Below are 17196 nucleotides of genomic sequence, written 5' to 3'. Positions count from 1 at the left end.
TAACCCCCTTTTATTTCTGCCTACATGAACTCACATTACCTCCAACAAACCACAATATGAGGGTCCTCATATTTGCAACCTCAAAATCACATCACAACACTGACACAATAGTAGCAACAACAATCATGCAGACATGCTAAACTACATTACACAACTGGAACAAAGGCTCACCCAAAACAGAATATCTGCACCTCCAGTCTTTACTCACTTTTTTATTCCCTGACAGAAAGAAATGTAGCTCACATCCTCCAATTAAGCTGAACGGAAAATCAGTCCTACAGAACACAGTACCAACCTTTCTAGATATCACACATGGCATTCACTCCTCACATCAATAATACTAACACATTAGCTATCCACAAACTAAATACCCTTAGAACATCAACTTGTATGACATTCTGGGAGAAAAAAAAAAGAATCCCTTCATATCCTAAACAAAAAATTCATATGCTCCACTCTAAACAATGCCTCAACTGCCTGGTCTTCTACCCTCTCTAAAGTATATCAACAAACATATGAACCACACAAAATAAAAGCACTCAGAAAAATCATTACAAGCACACTGACACAAATATCCCCCCAACATAATGCCACCTCTATATGTTTGGCACTCAATTCTTTGCAATGGTAGCAGACCCCTTCCCATCCAAACCACTCAGTAACTATCTATCAACTTTGAAGCAGAAATACAATGCCTACTCATGCCTCACACTTCACCAGCCTCTACTCACAGATCCCCTACCATTAACAAAAATGAAACAGACAAACCGCACACACACACCAAAATGACCCGACAAGCACTAAACAACGACTCTTGCAACTCAGTCTTAAACATCAACAGGCCAGACATATATCCATCTAAAACTACACTCCCCAGACAAACATAAGTCAGACTTTTCTATCCCTATATTATTACAATCACTGATTCAACACATCCCAATATCCTTCATGCCCACAATACAACAACCACAATGACAGTCCCAGACACTTACTGCACAGATGCTCTGTACCTTCCCTACATTTATGAACACATCACTATATAACTCATGGTCCTGCCCAGTAGAGGGTAGCCAGCTTCCTGAGTGCTATGGGAGGTTCATAAAAACAGATGGGAAATAAAGAACTATATATATTTGTTTATGGATGGGGTTGTTAGGGAGGTGAATGCAAGTTTTGGAAAGAGGGGCAGGTATGAAGTCTGTTGGGGATGAGAGAGCTTGGGAAGTGAGTCAGTTGTTGTTCGCTGATGATACACCGCTGGTGGCTGATTCATGTGAGAAACTGCAGAAGCTGGTGACTGAGTTTGGTAAAGTGTGTGAAAGAAGAAAGTTAAGAGTAAATGTGAATAAGAGCAAGGTTATTAGGTACAGTAGGGTTGAGGGTCAAGTCAATTGGGAGGTGAGTTTGAATGGAGAAAAACTGGAGGAAGTGAAGTGTTTTAGATATCTGGGAGTGGATCTGGCAGCGGATGGAACCATGGAAGCGGAAGTGGATCATAGGGTGGGGGAGGGGGCGAAAATTCTGGGAGCCTTGAAGAATGTGTGGAAGTCGAGAACATTATCTCGGAAAGCAAAAATGAGTATGTTTGAAGGAATAGTGGTTCCAACAATGTTGTATGGTTGCGAGGCGTGGGCTATGGATAGAGTTGTGCGCAGAAGGATGGATGTGCTGGAAATGAGATGTTTGAGGACAATGTGTGGTGTGAGGTGGTTTGATCAAGTGAGTAACGTAAGGGTAAGAGAGATGTGTGGAAATAAAAAGAGCGTGGTTGAGAGAGCAGAAGAGGGTGTTTTGAAATGGTTTGGGCACATGGAGAGAATGAGTGAGGAAAGATTGACCAAGAGGATATATGTGTCAGAGGTGGAGGGAACGAGGAGAAGAGGGAGACCAAATTGGAGGTGGAAAGATGGAGTGAAAAAGATTTTGTGTGATCGGGGCCTGAACATGCAGGAGGGTGAAAGGAGGGCAAGGAATAGAGTGAATTGGAGCGATGTGGTATACCGGGGTTGACGTGCTGTCAGTGGATTGAATCGGGGCATGTGAAGCGTCGGGTAAACCATGGAAAGCTGTGTAGGTATGTATATTTTGCGTGTGTGGACGTATGTATATACCTGTGTATGGGGGTGGGTTGGGCCATTTCTTTCGTCTGTTTCCTTGCGCTACCTCGCAAACGCAGGAGACCGAAAAAAAAAAAAAAAAAAAATATTCACATAGGTGGGTATAAAGGAGGGCAAGGAATAGAGTGAATTGGACCGATGTGGTATACCAGGGTTGACGTGCTGTCAGTGGATTGAATCAGGGCATGTGAAGCATCTGGGGTAAACCATGGAAAGCTGTGTAGGTATGTATATTTGCGTGTGTGGACATATGTATATACATGTGTATGGGGGTGGGTTGAGCCATTTCTTTCGTCTGTTTCCTTGCGCTACCTCGCAAACGCAGGAGACAGCGGAAAAAAAAAAAAAAAAGTGGGTATATATGTAGTGTATATAAGATAGGCATGACTGGATAATTAAGTAATCCATACCACCTCAGCTATCATCATGAAAAAAAAATCATGGGACACAGAAAAGGATCATCAGAGGTAACACCAAGGTAAATTAATGTATTGAAGGGTTTTTCTTTCAATTTTTGCTGGCACACATGGACATAGAAACATCCAACATAAGTGAACAGTGCTCCACACTAGAGAAAATAAAACATTTCTAGATATAAAACAGCTGCTCCCAAGATAAACAGTTACAGCACCGATAAAACAATTACAACTTTAAGGAAGCAGACTTTCTGATGTTGATTACATAGGGCTTCAAAGACATAGTGGATGGGGTTATGCTCAACAGTTTAAGATATTAAGGGTTAAATCATGGCATTTTGAAATTGAACAAAGAGAAATGAGTGGTACACTTAGAAAGGGAGGTAAATTACCAGCACTACCTGTTTAGTTACTAGCAGGGTTAGTGACAGCTGCATAGTTAGCCAGTAATTCAGTGGTTGTCAAGTTGCACTCCTCTATCCAAGGTAACTGTCTTTTCTTTCTGCCTCACCCACATGTGGACTGTTGGCATTCTGTACACAAACAAACAATCTCTCCTTTTCATAACCAAAACTCAAACAGCCCATTCTTCATAATTCTAGATTTTCCTGTGGTGAGCAATATGTGCTAGCCATGCCTTTTTGCATGGCAAAATAGTAGGAACAGTAGATAAAAGCAGTAGGGAGGAAATACTGGCAAGAGTATTAGGTAGAAACATTAGGTGGAAGTAGTAGGTAGGAGCATTAGGTAGTAGTCAGTAGGAACATCAGGCAGGAGCCTCTGCAAACATTGCACTAGAACTGCCCTCTGCCAGTGGCCTATTAGTGGTGAGGCACTTAAGGTTATGAAGCAGCAATGGGGTTCACTAGTTTTGGAGACTACTGCCATAGCCACCCCCTTGAGAAAGTTCCAGTTGGAACAGGCATCAGAGATACAGACATAGATAGATATGAAGAAATTGCATTTCAGCACTACTATACAGAATTCAACCTGGTTAGTTTTCCTACCCAAAAATGCTACAAAAAATCCAAATTGAGAGAGAAAAAAAAAACTCAGCATGAGAAAGAGAATAAGTATTTGAGTATGGGGAGAGAAAGAGGCTGAGGTATATGATGTGGAATCATTAGTGTGAGAATGAACAAAAAGGCTAAAGAGATCACTTACGGAAAGAAGAAAGAGAATGGGCAAACAGTACAGAACCCTTAGGAACACCACTGTTATTTGTAAAATATGGAGATGCTGCTCAATCAGTGACTAATGCAAAGGATTTGCCAGAAAGGAAACTTTGCTTTAGAGAACAAAAAAGCAAAGCAGCCACTGAAAGGAAGCTCTAAAAGCAGACAAAAGCACAGTACAGCAGAAGAGAACTCTACACTCATAGGAACCCGTCTCTGCTACCAGCATTTACAGTTCAATCACCGAGATTATTCCATCCATCACCCTAACACTAAAACAGTACCTCATATCCATTCTAGCAAACTTCCTGCCTAGTTTATTGTCTTGATCTCTGATTGCTATCTAAGGATCTCATGAAGAACTGTTCATAGTCCATGTCCAAATGATTCAAAAACTTGAAGGCTGTAATTGCATCAAACCTAACAATTTTCTCCTCAATGGTGGTAAGTTTATATAGCCCTAAGCTCTCCCTGTACATGAGCTTTCATAATTCAAGTGGCATCTACCTTAAAAGATTTCTTGAAGTGACATCATATTCACTTCCTATAGAATTTATGTCTCATCAACCTCCTTTCAAAACTGATAAATTTTCTTTAACATTCAGCATCTATTTCTCTATGTATTTCATCAAATAGAAAAATCAATATACCTCATATTCCTTTGGTTCAACATTCTGCTTCCCTCCACGGGCTTTTCCCTTGGCAGCCTGTGAAGCTGACACTCTTGACTTCTTTTTAGGAGGAGGTTTCACTAACTTTTTTTCAGCTTTAGTCTTAACTTTACGAGATCTTGTCCCAGCAGGAATGACTTCATCTGTTAAAGAATTGAATACAAAACTATAAGCACACCATTCATAACAAAATCACCAGAATTTCAATCATTACATTAGCAAATGTGTAAAGAATTATAATAACAGACTTAGTAGGGGAAAACACTGGGAATGAACATATACTGAGGAATTACAAGGATGATTTGTGAAAGCACGTGTGCTGCTGATCCCCTCCATAATGATAAGAATGGAATACATAATAACAAAGATAATTAAACAGCTCTGCCTATGGGAAAAAAATAGACCACATGGGGGTGACAGAGCAAAAGTGGAGTAAGGAAGCTGAAAGAGTGAGGGAGATGATGGATCAAGGGTGGTGATGAGGCTAGGGTATTAAAGGAATAAGGGTGGTGATGGAATGACAGTGGAATAAAGGCCGAGATGAACCACAGGCTGGGATGGATTGAAGTGGGTAATGGAGTTGGAGGATGATGGAGCAAAGGTGACAATGGAGCAAGAGTAGCGATGAAGGGTAGCAATGGAGCAAGGGTGGTTATGGAGCATGGGTTATGAAAGAGTGAAGGTGGTGGTAGAATGAGGGTGATAAAGCAAGGGTAATTATGGAGTAAGGGTAGTAATGAAATGGTGATAATATCATTATCACTGTTCTAAAATTTCAAAATAATCATAGCCCCCTGTCCATCCATGTATACACTGATTGAGATTTCCTACCACAACATCAAGCTAAATGCTTCTAAAAGACAATCAGCCTCAGTTACTGCAAATAAGACCGATAAGTAAGGAATTATTCAGTATGTGCAATGTTGCGACATGCACCAATTTCTGCTTACTTGTATATTCTATCTCACAGTCTATCCATATCTTTGATGCCCGTTCCCTCCAGGAACTCCTTTGAATGGAGTTGCCACGGCAAAAGATTACCCATTCATCCATGTCCTCACATGTCTACCATGCATACACTATTCCATGCTTTCTTCCTCAATTTCTCTCCCTCCAGTACTCTTCTACTCTCTTTCCCCATGACACAAGTGGTCTTTCTCTCACATCAACCTCTTTGATCATACTATCATACACTTTCCTTGTAATATCCCCTTTCTGCATTCTTCCACATACCAAAACCACCTTAAAGTATCACATTTCATCCACTCTACCATTCCATAATTCACTCCCTTTACATTCACTGCCATACCAATTCTTTCATATACCACCTCAATACTTTCTTTATTCTATCTAGTTATACCACATGTTCCTCTAAAATAGCTCATTCCCACAGTCTGGATTCCTGACCTCTGTGCCTCATTCCATGTCAAGTTTCAGCTGCAGAGGTCAGGGTCAGAAAGACTATGCTGCCCCTAACCTAACCTAACCTAACCATGGAGACATCACGCACCCCTGCCAAAACCCAACATTCACTGGGAACCAATCACTTTCCTCTCTTTCTACTCGTACACATGCCTTATATCCTCGATAAAAACTTTTCACTGCTTCTAGCAACTTAACTCCCACATCATATATTATTAATACCTTCCACAGAACATCTCATCAACTCTATCATATGCCTTCTCCAGATCCATAAATGCTATATACAAATCCATTTTTTTCTCTAAGTATTTTTTACATACATTCTTCAAAGCAAACACCTGATCCACACATCCTCTACCGCTTAAGAAACCACACTACTCTTCCCCAATCTGATTCTCTGTACATGCCTTCACCCTCTCAATCAATACCCTCCCATATAATTTCCCAGGAATACTCAAGAAACTTATAACTCAGTAATTTGAACACTCATCTTTATCCCCTTTACCTTTGTACAATGGCACAATGCATGCATTCTGCCAATCCTCAGGCACTTCACCATGAACCATACATACACTGAATATCCTCACCAACCAGTCAACAACACAGTCACCCCCTTTTCTAATAAATTTCACTGCAATACCATCCAAACACATAGCCTTACCAGCTTTCAACTTTTGCAAAGCTTTCCTTACCATTCTCCCTGACCCTCTCACTTATGCATCACCTTGACCAAAGCACCTTACATCTGCCACTCTATCATCAAACACATTCAAAAAACCTTCAAAACACTCACTCCTTCTTACTTCTCCACTACTTGTTATTCCCTTTCCATTAGCCCCCTTCACCGATGTTCCTATTTGTTCTCGTCTTACACACTTTATTTACCTCCTTCCAAAACATCTTTTTATTCTCCCTGAAATTTAATGATACTCTCTCACCCTAACTCTCATTTGCCCTCTTTTTCACCTCTTGAGCCTTTCTCTTGATCTCTTGCTGCTTTCTCTTAAACATCTCCCACTCAGTTGCACTATTACTCTGCAAAAATCATCCAAATGCCTCTCTCTTCTCTTTCACTAGCAATCTAACTTCTTCATCGCACCCCTCACTACCTTTTCTAATCTGCCCACCTCCCACCTTTCTCATGCCACAAGCATCTTTTGCACAAGCCTTCATTGCTTCCCTAAATACATCCCTTTCCTCCCCCCACTCCCCTTACGTCATTTGCTCTGACTTTTTCCATTCTGCACTCAATCTCTCCAGGTAATTCCTCACACAAGTCTCCTTTCCAAGCTCACTTAATGTCACTACTCTCTTCACCCCAACATTCTCTCTTCTTTACTGAAAACCTCAACAAATCTTCACCTTCACCTCCACAAGGTAATGATCAGACATCCCTCCAGTTGCACCTCTCACCACATTAACATCCAAAAGTCTCTCGTGTGCCTATCAATCAACAAATAATCCAATAACACTCTTTGTCCATCTCTCCTACTTACATATATATACTTATGTATATCTCTCTTTTTAAACCAGGTATTCCTAAGGACCAGTCCTTTTTCAGCACATAAATCTACAAGCTCTTCACAATTTCCATTTACAACACTGAACACCCCATGTACACCAATTATTCCCTCAACCATCACATTACTCGCCTTTGCATTCAAATCACCTATAACTGTAACCTGGTCTCGTGCATAAAAGTTGCTAACACACACTCAGCTGTTCCTAAAACATCTGTGTCTCATGATATTTCTTCTCATGACCAGGTGCATAAGCACCAATAATAACCCATCTCTCTCCATCCACTTTCAGTTTTACCCATGTTAATCAAGAATTTACTTTCTAACACTCTATCACATACTCCCACAATTCCTGCTTCAGGAGTAGTGCTACTCCTTCCCTTGCTCTTGTCCTCTCACAAACCCCTGATTTCTCTCCTAAGACATTCCCAAACCATTCTTCCCCTTTACCATTGAGCTTTGTTTCACTCAGAGCCAAAACATCCAGGTTCCTTTCCTCAAACATGCTTCCTATCTATCCTTTTTTTCTCATCTTGGGTACATCCACACACATTTAGACACCCCAATCTGAGCCTTCGAGGAGGATGAGCACTACCTGCATGACTCCTTCTTTTGTTTACCCTTTTAGAAAGTTAAAATACGAGGGAAGGGTTTTTTAATCCCCTGCTCCCACCCTTTTTTAAGTCCACTTCAAACGACATGGGGGGAAATTGCATGGGAAGTATTCTTTCCCCCAAAAATTCCCCCAGGGATATACAAAAACAGACATATACATATGTGCACATGTACACATTCACACTCACTGCCTTCACCCAAATTACCGTCGCCCCCCCCCCACCACACGGGAAAATTTAGAAAACCCCCCCTTCCCACCAAGGTAGTGCAAGGAAAGTACAAAAAGGCCAATTCGTTCACACTCACCTCTAGCTGTCATGTGTAACGCACTGAAACCCCAGATCCCTTTTCCCCAAAAAAAACCCCACAGGGCCTTTCCATGGTTTTCCCCCAATGCTTCACATCCCTTGGGTTTAATCCACGGAAACATGATGAACCAAATAAAAACCACAAACCCTTCCCGTTCACCCCCATTCCTTGCACTTTCCCTTTCCCCCCTCCTGTATGTTCAGGCCCCAATCGCCAAAAACTTTTTCACTCCCCCTTTCCCCCCCAATATTGGGCTCCTGCTTCTCCTTGTTCCCTCCCCCCTTTTAAAACAAATTTCTTTGTCAAACTTTCCTTATTCATTCTCTCCATGATCCAAAACCTTTCAACACACCCTCTTCTGCTCTCTCGGCCACACTCTTTTTAATACCACACATCTGTCTTATCCTTACATTACTTAATCGATCAAACCACCTCCCCCACCTATTGTCCCCAAACATTTCATTTTTCCCAAAACTTTCCCCCCTTATCTGCACAACCCTATCTATAGCCCATGACTTGCAGCCCCTATGACATTGTTGGAACCACTACTCCTTCAAACATACCCATTTTTTCTCTCTGAGATAACGTTCTCGTCTTCTAACAATTTTCAATGCCCCAGAACCTTTGCCTAAGCCAGGAAACCCAAAATTTTTTCAACCAACCCTAGGGGAAAGGGTGAGTTTTTTCTGGGTTGACTGCTGAATGACGGCACCAAAACCCCAGGGTTTTTAAACCCATGTTACTTGAAAACAGACCCAAAATAAGGGAAAGTGTCACAGTCAACAATCTAAAATGTTTTTATCAAAAAGGGGCCCTAAATAAAAAATCATTGTAAAAAAAATGAAGCCAAAACAATAATCATTTCCCTCAGGGTATAAAGAAAAAACTCAACTGATTGTTAACAATTTCAACTTTAATACATGAATCACAGACGAAAAAAGCTGTGTTTCATAGGGTCGTTGAATGGGGTTTTTACAAAAAAGGGGGTCAGGGGCGAGTGTTTAGGCTGGGGGGATGCAAGGCAGTGCCATGGGAAACAGGGTTTTGGGGAAAAAAAAAAAGGGGGTGAGAAAGCCTTCGTTTAGATGAAAATAGACAGGTGAATGCAAAAATTTTTGGGGAAAAGGGGCAAGTTGGGAAATCTTTGTGGATGAGAGACTTAAAAGTGAGTCAGTTTTTTTTGCTGGGTATACAGTGCTGGTGGCGATTCGTGTGAGAAACTGCAGAAGCTGGTGACTGAGTTTGGTAAAGTGTGTGAAAGAAGAAAGTTAAGAGTAAATGTGAATAAGAGCAAGGTTATTAGGTACAGTAGGGTTGAGGGTCAAGTCAATTGGGAGGTGAGTTTGAATGGAGAAAAACTGGAGGAAGTGAAGTGTTTTAGATATCTGGGAGTGGATCTGGCAGCGGATGGAACCATGGAAGCGGAAGTGGATCATAGGGTGGGGGAGGGGGCGAAAATTCTGGGAGCCTTGAAGAATGTGTGGAAGTCGAGAACATTATCTCGGAAAGCAAAAATGAGTATGTTTGAAGGAATAGTGGTTCCAACAATGTTGTATGGTTGCGAGGCGTGGGCTATGGATAGAGTTGTGCGCAGAAGGATGGATGTGCTGGAAATGAGATGTTTGAGGACAATGTGTGGTGTGAGGTGGTTTGATCAAGTGAGTAACGTAAGGGTAAGAGAGATGTGTGGAAATAAAAAGAGCGTGGTTGAGAGAGCAGAAGAGGGTGTTTTGAAATGGTTTGGGCACATGGAGAGAATGAGTGAGGAAAGATTGACCAAGAGGATATATGTGTCAGAGGTGGAGGGAACGAGGAGAAGAGGGAGACCAAATTGGAGGTGGAAAGATGGAGTGAAAAAGATTTTGTGTGATCGGGGCCTGAACATGCAGGAGGGTGAAAGGAGGGCAAGGAATAGAGTGAATTGGAGCGATGTGGTATACCGGGGTTGACGTGCTGTCAGTGGATTGAATCGGGGCATGTGAAGCGTCGGGTAAACCATGGAAAGCTGTGTAGGTATGTATATTTTGCGTGTGTGGACGTATGTATATACCTGTGTATGGGGGTGGGTTGGGCCATTTCTTTCGTCTGTTTCCTTGCGCTACCTCGCAAACGCAGGAGACAGCGGAAAAAAAAAAAAAAAGTGGGTATATATGTAGTGTATATAAGATAGGCATGACTGGATAATTAAGTAATCCATACCACCTCAGCTATCATCATGAAAAAAAAATCATGGGACACAGAAAAGGATCATCAGAGGTAACACCAAGGTAAATTAATGTATTGAAGGGTTTTTCTTTCAATTTTTGCTGGCACACATGGACATAGAAACATCCAACATAAGTGAACAGTGCTCCACACTAGAGAAAATAAAACATTTCTAGATATAAAACAGCTGCTCCCAAGATAAACAGTTACAGCACCGATAAAACAATTACAACTTTAAGGAAGCAGACTTTCTGATGTTGATTACATAGGGCTTCAAAGACATAGTGGATGGGGTTATGCTCAACAGTTTAAGATATTAAGGGTTAAATCATGGCATTTTGAAATTGAACAAAGAGAAATGAGTGGTACACTTAGAAAGGGAGGTAAATTACCAGCACTACCTGTTTAGTTACTAGCAGGGTTAGTGACAGCTGCATAGTTAGCCAGTAATTCAGTGGTTGTCAAGTTGCACTCCTCTATCCAAGGTAACTGTCTTTTCTTTCTGCCTCACCCACATGTGGACTGTTGGCATTCTGTACACAAACAAACAATCTCTCCTTTTCATAACCAAAACTCAAACAGCCCATTCTTCATAATTCTAGATTTTCCTGTGGTGAGCAATATGTGCTAGCCATGCCTTTTTGCATGGCAAAATAGTAGGAACAGTAGATAAAAGCAGTAGGGAGGAAATACTGGCAAGAGTATTAGGTAGAAACATTAGGTGGAAGTAGTAGGTAGGAGCATTAGGTAGTAGTCAGTAGGAACATCAGGCAGGAGCCTCTGCAAACATTGCACTAGAACTGCCCTCTGCCAGTGGCCTATTAGTGGTGAGGCACTTAAGGTTATGAAGCAGCAATGGGGTTCACTAGTTTTGGAGACTACTGCCATAGCCACCCCCTTGAGAAAGTTCCAGTTGGAACAGGCATCAGAGATACAGACATAGATAGATATGAAGAAATTGCATTTCAGCACTACTATACAGAATTCAACCTGGTTAGTTTTCCTACCCAAAAATGCTACAAAAAATCCAAATTGAGAGAGAAAAAAAAAACTCAGCATGAGAAAGAGAATAAGTATTTGAGTATGGGGAGAGAAAGAGGCTGAGGTATATGATGTGGAATCATTAGTGTGAGAATGAACAAAAAGGCTAAAGAGATCACTTACGGAAAGAAGAAAGAGAATGGGCAAACAGTACAGAACCCTTAGGAACACCACTGTTATTTGTAAAATATGGAGATGCTGCTCAATCAGTGACTAATGCAAAGGATTTGCCAGAAAGGAAACTTTGCTTTAGAGAACAAAAAAGCAAAGCAGCCACTGAAAGGAAGCTCTAAAAGCAGACAAAAGCACAGTACAGCAGAAGAGAACTCTACACTCATAGGAACCCGTCTCTGCTACCAGCATTTACAGTTCAATCACCGAGATTATTCCATCCATCACCCTAACACTAAAACAGTACCTCATATCCATTCTAGCAAACTTCCTGCCTAGTTTATTGTCTTGATCTCTGATTGCTATCTAAGGATCTCATGAAGAACTGTTCATAGTCCATGTCCAAATGATTCAAAAACTTGAAGGCTGTAATTGCATCAAACCTAACAATTTTCTCCTCAATGGTGGTAAGTTTATATAGCCCTAAGCTCTCCCTGTACATGAGCTTTCATAATTCAAGTGGCATCTACCTTAAAAGATTTCTTGAAGTGACATCATATTCACTTCCTATAGAATTTATGTCTCATCAACCTCCTTTCAAAACTGATAAATTTTCTTTAACATTCAGCATCTATTTCTCTATGTATTTCATCAAATAGAAAAATCAATATACCTCATATTCCTTTGGTTCAACATTCTGCTTCCCTCCACGGGCTTTTCCCTTGGCAGCCTGTGAAGCTGACACTCTTGACTTCTTTTTAGGAGGAGGTTTCACTAACTTTTTTTCAGCTTTAGTCTTAACTTTACGAGATCTTGTCCCAGCAGGAATGACTTCATCTGTTAAAGAATTGAATACAAAACTATAAGCACACCATTCATAACAAAATCACCAGAATTTCAATCATTACATTAGCAAATGTGTAAAGAATTATAATAACAGACTTAGTAGGGGAAAACACTGGGAATGAACATATACTGAGGAATTACAAGGATGATTTGTGAAAGCACGTGTGCTGCTGATCCCCTCCATAATGATAAGAATGGAATACATAATAACAAAGATAATTAAACAGCTCTGCCTATGGGAAAAAAATAGACCACATGGGGGTGACAGAGCAAAAGTGGAGTAAGGAAGCTGAAAGAGTGAGGGAGATGATGGATCAAGGGTGGTGATGAGGCTAGGGTATTAAAGGAATAAGGGTGGTGATGGAATGACAGTGGAATAAAGGCCGAGATGAACCACAGGCTGGGATGGATTGAAGTGGGTAATGGAGTTGGAGGATGATGGAGCAAAGGTGACAATGGAGCAAGAGTAGCGATGAAGGGTAGCAATGGAGCAAGGGTGGTTATGGAGCATGGGTTATGAAAGAGTGAAGGTGGTGGTAGAATGAGGGTGATAAAGCAAGGGTAATTATGGAGTAAGGGTAGTAATGAAATGGTGATAATATCATTATCACTGTTCTAAAATTTCAAAATAATCATAGCCCCCTGTCCATCCATGTATACACTGATTGAGATTTCCTACCACAACATCAAGCTAAATGCTTCTAAAAGACAATCAGCCTCAGTTACTGCAAATAAGACCGATAAGTAAGGAATTATTCAGTATGTGCAATGTTGCGACATGCACCAATTTCTGCTTACTTGTATATTCTATCTCACAGTCTATCCATATCTTTGATGCCCGTTCCCTCCAGGAACTCCTTTGAATGGAGTTGCCACGGCAAAAGATTACCCATTCATCCATGTCCTCACATGTCTACCATGCATACACTATTCCATGCTTTCTTCCTCAATTTCTCTCCCTCCAGTACTCTTCTACTCTCTTTCCCCATGACACAAGTGGTCTTTCTCTCACATCAACCTCTTTGATCATACTATCATACACTTTCCTTGTAATATCCCCTTTCTGCATTCTTCCACATACCAAAACCACCTTAAAGTATCACATTTCATCCACTCTACCATTCCATAATTCACTCCCTTTACATTCACTGCCATACCAATTCTTTCATATACCACCTCAATACTTTCTTTATTCTATCTAGTTATACCACATGTTCCTCTAAAATAGCTCATTCCCACAGTCTGGATTCCTGACCTCTGTGCCTCATTCCATGTCAAGTTTCAGCTGCAGAGGTCAGGGTCAGAAAGACTATGCTGCCCCTAACCTAACCTAACCTAACCATGGAGACATCACGCACCCCTGCCAAAACCCAACATTCACTGGGAACCAATCACTTTCCTCTCTTTCTACTCGTACACATGCCTTATATCCTCGATAAAAACTTTTCACTGCTTCTAGCAACTTAACTCCCACATCATATATTATTAATACCTTCCACAGAACATCTCATCAACTCTATCATATGCCTTCTCCAGATCCATAAATGCTATATACAAATCCATTTTTTTCTCTAAGTATTTTTTACATACATTCTTCAAAGCAAACACCTGATCCACACATCCTCTACCGCTTAAGAAACCACACTACTCTTCCCCAATCTGATTCTCTGTACATGCCTTCACCCTCTCAATCAATACCCTCCCATATAATTTCCCAGGAATACTCAAGAAACTTATAACTCAGTAATTTGAACACTCATCTTTATCCCCTTTACCTTTGTACAATGGCACAATGCATGCATTCTGCCAATCCTCAGGCACTTCACCATGAACCATACATACACTGAATATCCTCACCAACCAGTCAACAACACAGTCACCCCCTTTTCTAATAAATTTCACTGCAATACCATCCAAACACATAGCCTTACCAGCTTTCAACTTTTGCAAAGCTTTCCTTACCATTCTCCCTGACCCTCTCACTTTATGCATCACCTTGACCAAAGCACCTTACATCTGCCACTCTATCATCAAACACATTCAAAAAACCTTCAAAACACTCACTCCTTCTTACTTCTCCACTACTTGTTATTCCCTTTCCATTAGCCCCCTTCACCGATGTTCCTATTTGTTCTCGTCTTACACACTTTATTTACCTCCTTCCAAAACATCTTTTTATTCTCCCTGAAATTTAATGATACTCTCTCACCCTAACTCTCATTTGCCCTCTTTTTCACCTCTTGAGCCTTTCTCTTGATCTCTTGCTGCTTTCTCTTAAACATCTCCCACTCAGTTGCACTATTACTCTGCAAAAATCATCCAAATGCCTCTCTCTTCTCTTTCACTAGCAATCTAACTTCTTCATCGCACCCCTCACTACCTTTTCTAATCTGCCCACCTCCCACCTTTCTCATGCCACAAGCATCTTTTGCACAAGCCTTCATTGCTTCCCTAAATACATCCCTTTCCTCCCCCACTCCCCTTACGTCATTTGCTCTGACTTTTTCCATTCTGCACTCAATCTCTCCAGGTAATTCCTCACACAAGTCTCCTTTCCAAGCTCACTTAATGTCACTACTCTCTTCACCCCAACATTCTCTCTTCTTTACTGAAAACCTCAACAAATCTTCACCTTCACCTCCACAAGGTAATGATCAGACATCCCTCCAGTTGCACCTCTCACCACATTAACATCCAAAAGTCTCTCGTGTGCCTATCAATCAACAAATAATCCAATAACACTCTTTGTCCATCTCTCCTACTTACATATATATACTTATGTATATCTCTCTTTTTAAACCAGGTATTCCTAAGGACCAGTCCTTTTTCAGCACATAAATCTACAAGCTCTTCACAATTTCCATTTACAACACTGAACACCCCATGTACACCAATTATTCCCTCAACCATCACATTACTCGCCTTTGCATTCAAATCACCTATAACTGTAACCTGGTCTCGTGCATAAAAGTTGCTAACACACACTCAGCTGTTCCTAAAACATCTGTGTCTCATGATATTTCTTCTCATGACCAGGTGCATAAGCACCAATAATAACCCATCTCTCTCCATCCACTTTCAGTTTTACCCATGTTAATCAAGAATTTACTTTCTAACACTCTATCACATACTCCCACAATTCCTGCTTCAGGAGTAGTGCTACTCCTTCCCTTGCTCTTGTCCTCTCACAAACCCCTGATTTCTCTCCTAAGACATTCCCAAACCATTCTTCCCCTTTACCATTGAGCTTTGTTTCACTCAGAGCCAAAACATCCAGGTTCCTTTCCTCAAACATGCTTCCTATCTATCCTTTTTTTCTCATCTTGGGTACATCCACACACATTTAGACACCCCAATCTGAGCCTTCGAGGAGGATGAGCACTACCTGCATGACTCCTTCTTTTGTTTACCCTTTTAGAAAGTTAAAATACGAGGGAAGGGTTTCTAATCCCCTGCTCCCATCCCTTTTAGTCCACTTCTACGACATGCGGGGAATGCATGGGAAGTATTCTTTCTCCCCTATTCCCAGGGATATACATAAACAGACATATACATATGTGCACATGTACACATTCACACTCACTGCCTTCATCCATTACCGTCGCCACCCCACCACACAGGAAATAGCAACCCCCCCTTCTCCACCAAGGTAGTGCAAGGAAAGTACAAAAAGGCCAATTCGTTCACACTCAGCCTCTAGCTGTCATGTGTAACGCACTGAAACCACAGATCCCTTTCCATATCCAAACCCCACAGACCTTTCCATGGTTTACCCCAGATGCTTCACATGCCCTGGTTCAATCCACGGACAGCATGATGAACCTAGTATACCACACCATTCCAGTTCACTCCATTCCTTGCACTCCTTTCACCCTCCTGTATGTTCAGGCCCCAATCGCTCAAAATCTTTTTCACTCCATCCTTCCACCTCCAATATGGTCTCCTGCTTCTCCTTGTTCCCTCCACCTTTAACACAAATGTCCTCTTTGTCAATCTTTCCTTATTCATTCTCTCCATGAGTCCAAACCATTTCAACACACCCTCTTCTGCTCTCTCGGCCACACTCTTTTTAATACCACACATCTGTCTTATCCTTACATTACTTAATCGATCAAACCACCTCCCTCCACCTATTGTCCTCAAACATTTCATTTCCAACACATCCACCCTTATCTGCACAACCCTATCTATAGCCCATGACTTGCAGCCATATGACATTGTTGGAACCACTACTCCTTCAAACATACCCATTTTTGCTCTCTGAGATAACGTTCTCGTCTTCTACACAATTTTCAATGCTCCCAGAACCTTTGCCTAAGCCAGGTACCAATTTTATCAACCAACCCTAGGGAAGGATGAGTTGCTGGGTTGACTGCTGAATGACTGGCACAACTAGGGTTTGAACCTATGTACTTGAAAACAGACAACATATGAATGTGTCACAGTCAACAATGCTAACTGTTATATCAATGAGGGCCATATAATGACAATCATTGTAAAAGAATGAAGCCAAAACAATAATCATTCCATCAGGATATAAAGAAAAAACTCAACTGATTGTTAACAATTTCAACTCAATACATAGAATCACAGACGAAAAGAGCTGTGTTTCATAGATCGTTGAATGTGTTTGACAAAAAAGGTGTCAGGTGCTGAGTGTTTAGGTCTGGGAGGTATGCAAGGCGAGTGCCATGGTAAACAGTTTGGCGAAAAGAAGAGAGGTGATGAAAGCCTTCGTTTAGATGAAA

The 17196-nt window shown here is 41.2% G+C and overlaps 1 protein-coding gene across 1 annotated transcript in view; it reads right to left on the bottom strand.

Moving 5' to 3' along the window:
* Positions 1-17196, bottom strand: part of LOC139745926 (uncharacterized) — a 97883-nt gene that overhangs the window by 56545 nt on the left and 24142 nt on the right. Inside the window, exon 4 of the mRNA XM_071656611.1 lies at positions 12276-12439. Coding sequence (XP_071512712.1) covers positions 12276-12439 — 164 coding nt within the window. The remainder of the gene's footprint in view (positions 1-12275; positions 12440-17196) is intronic.

Source organism: Panulirus ornatus, chromosome 63 (genome assembly GCF_036320965.1).
Source record: "Panulirus ornatus isolate Po-2019 chromosome 63, ASM3632096v1, whole genome shotgun sequence".
NCBI lineage: Eukaryota > Metazoa > Arthropoda > Malacostraca > Decapoda > Palinuridae > Panulirus > Panulirus ornatus.
This window is presented reverse-complemented; position numbering and strand designations above follow the sequence as displayed.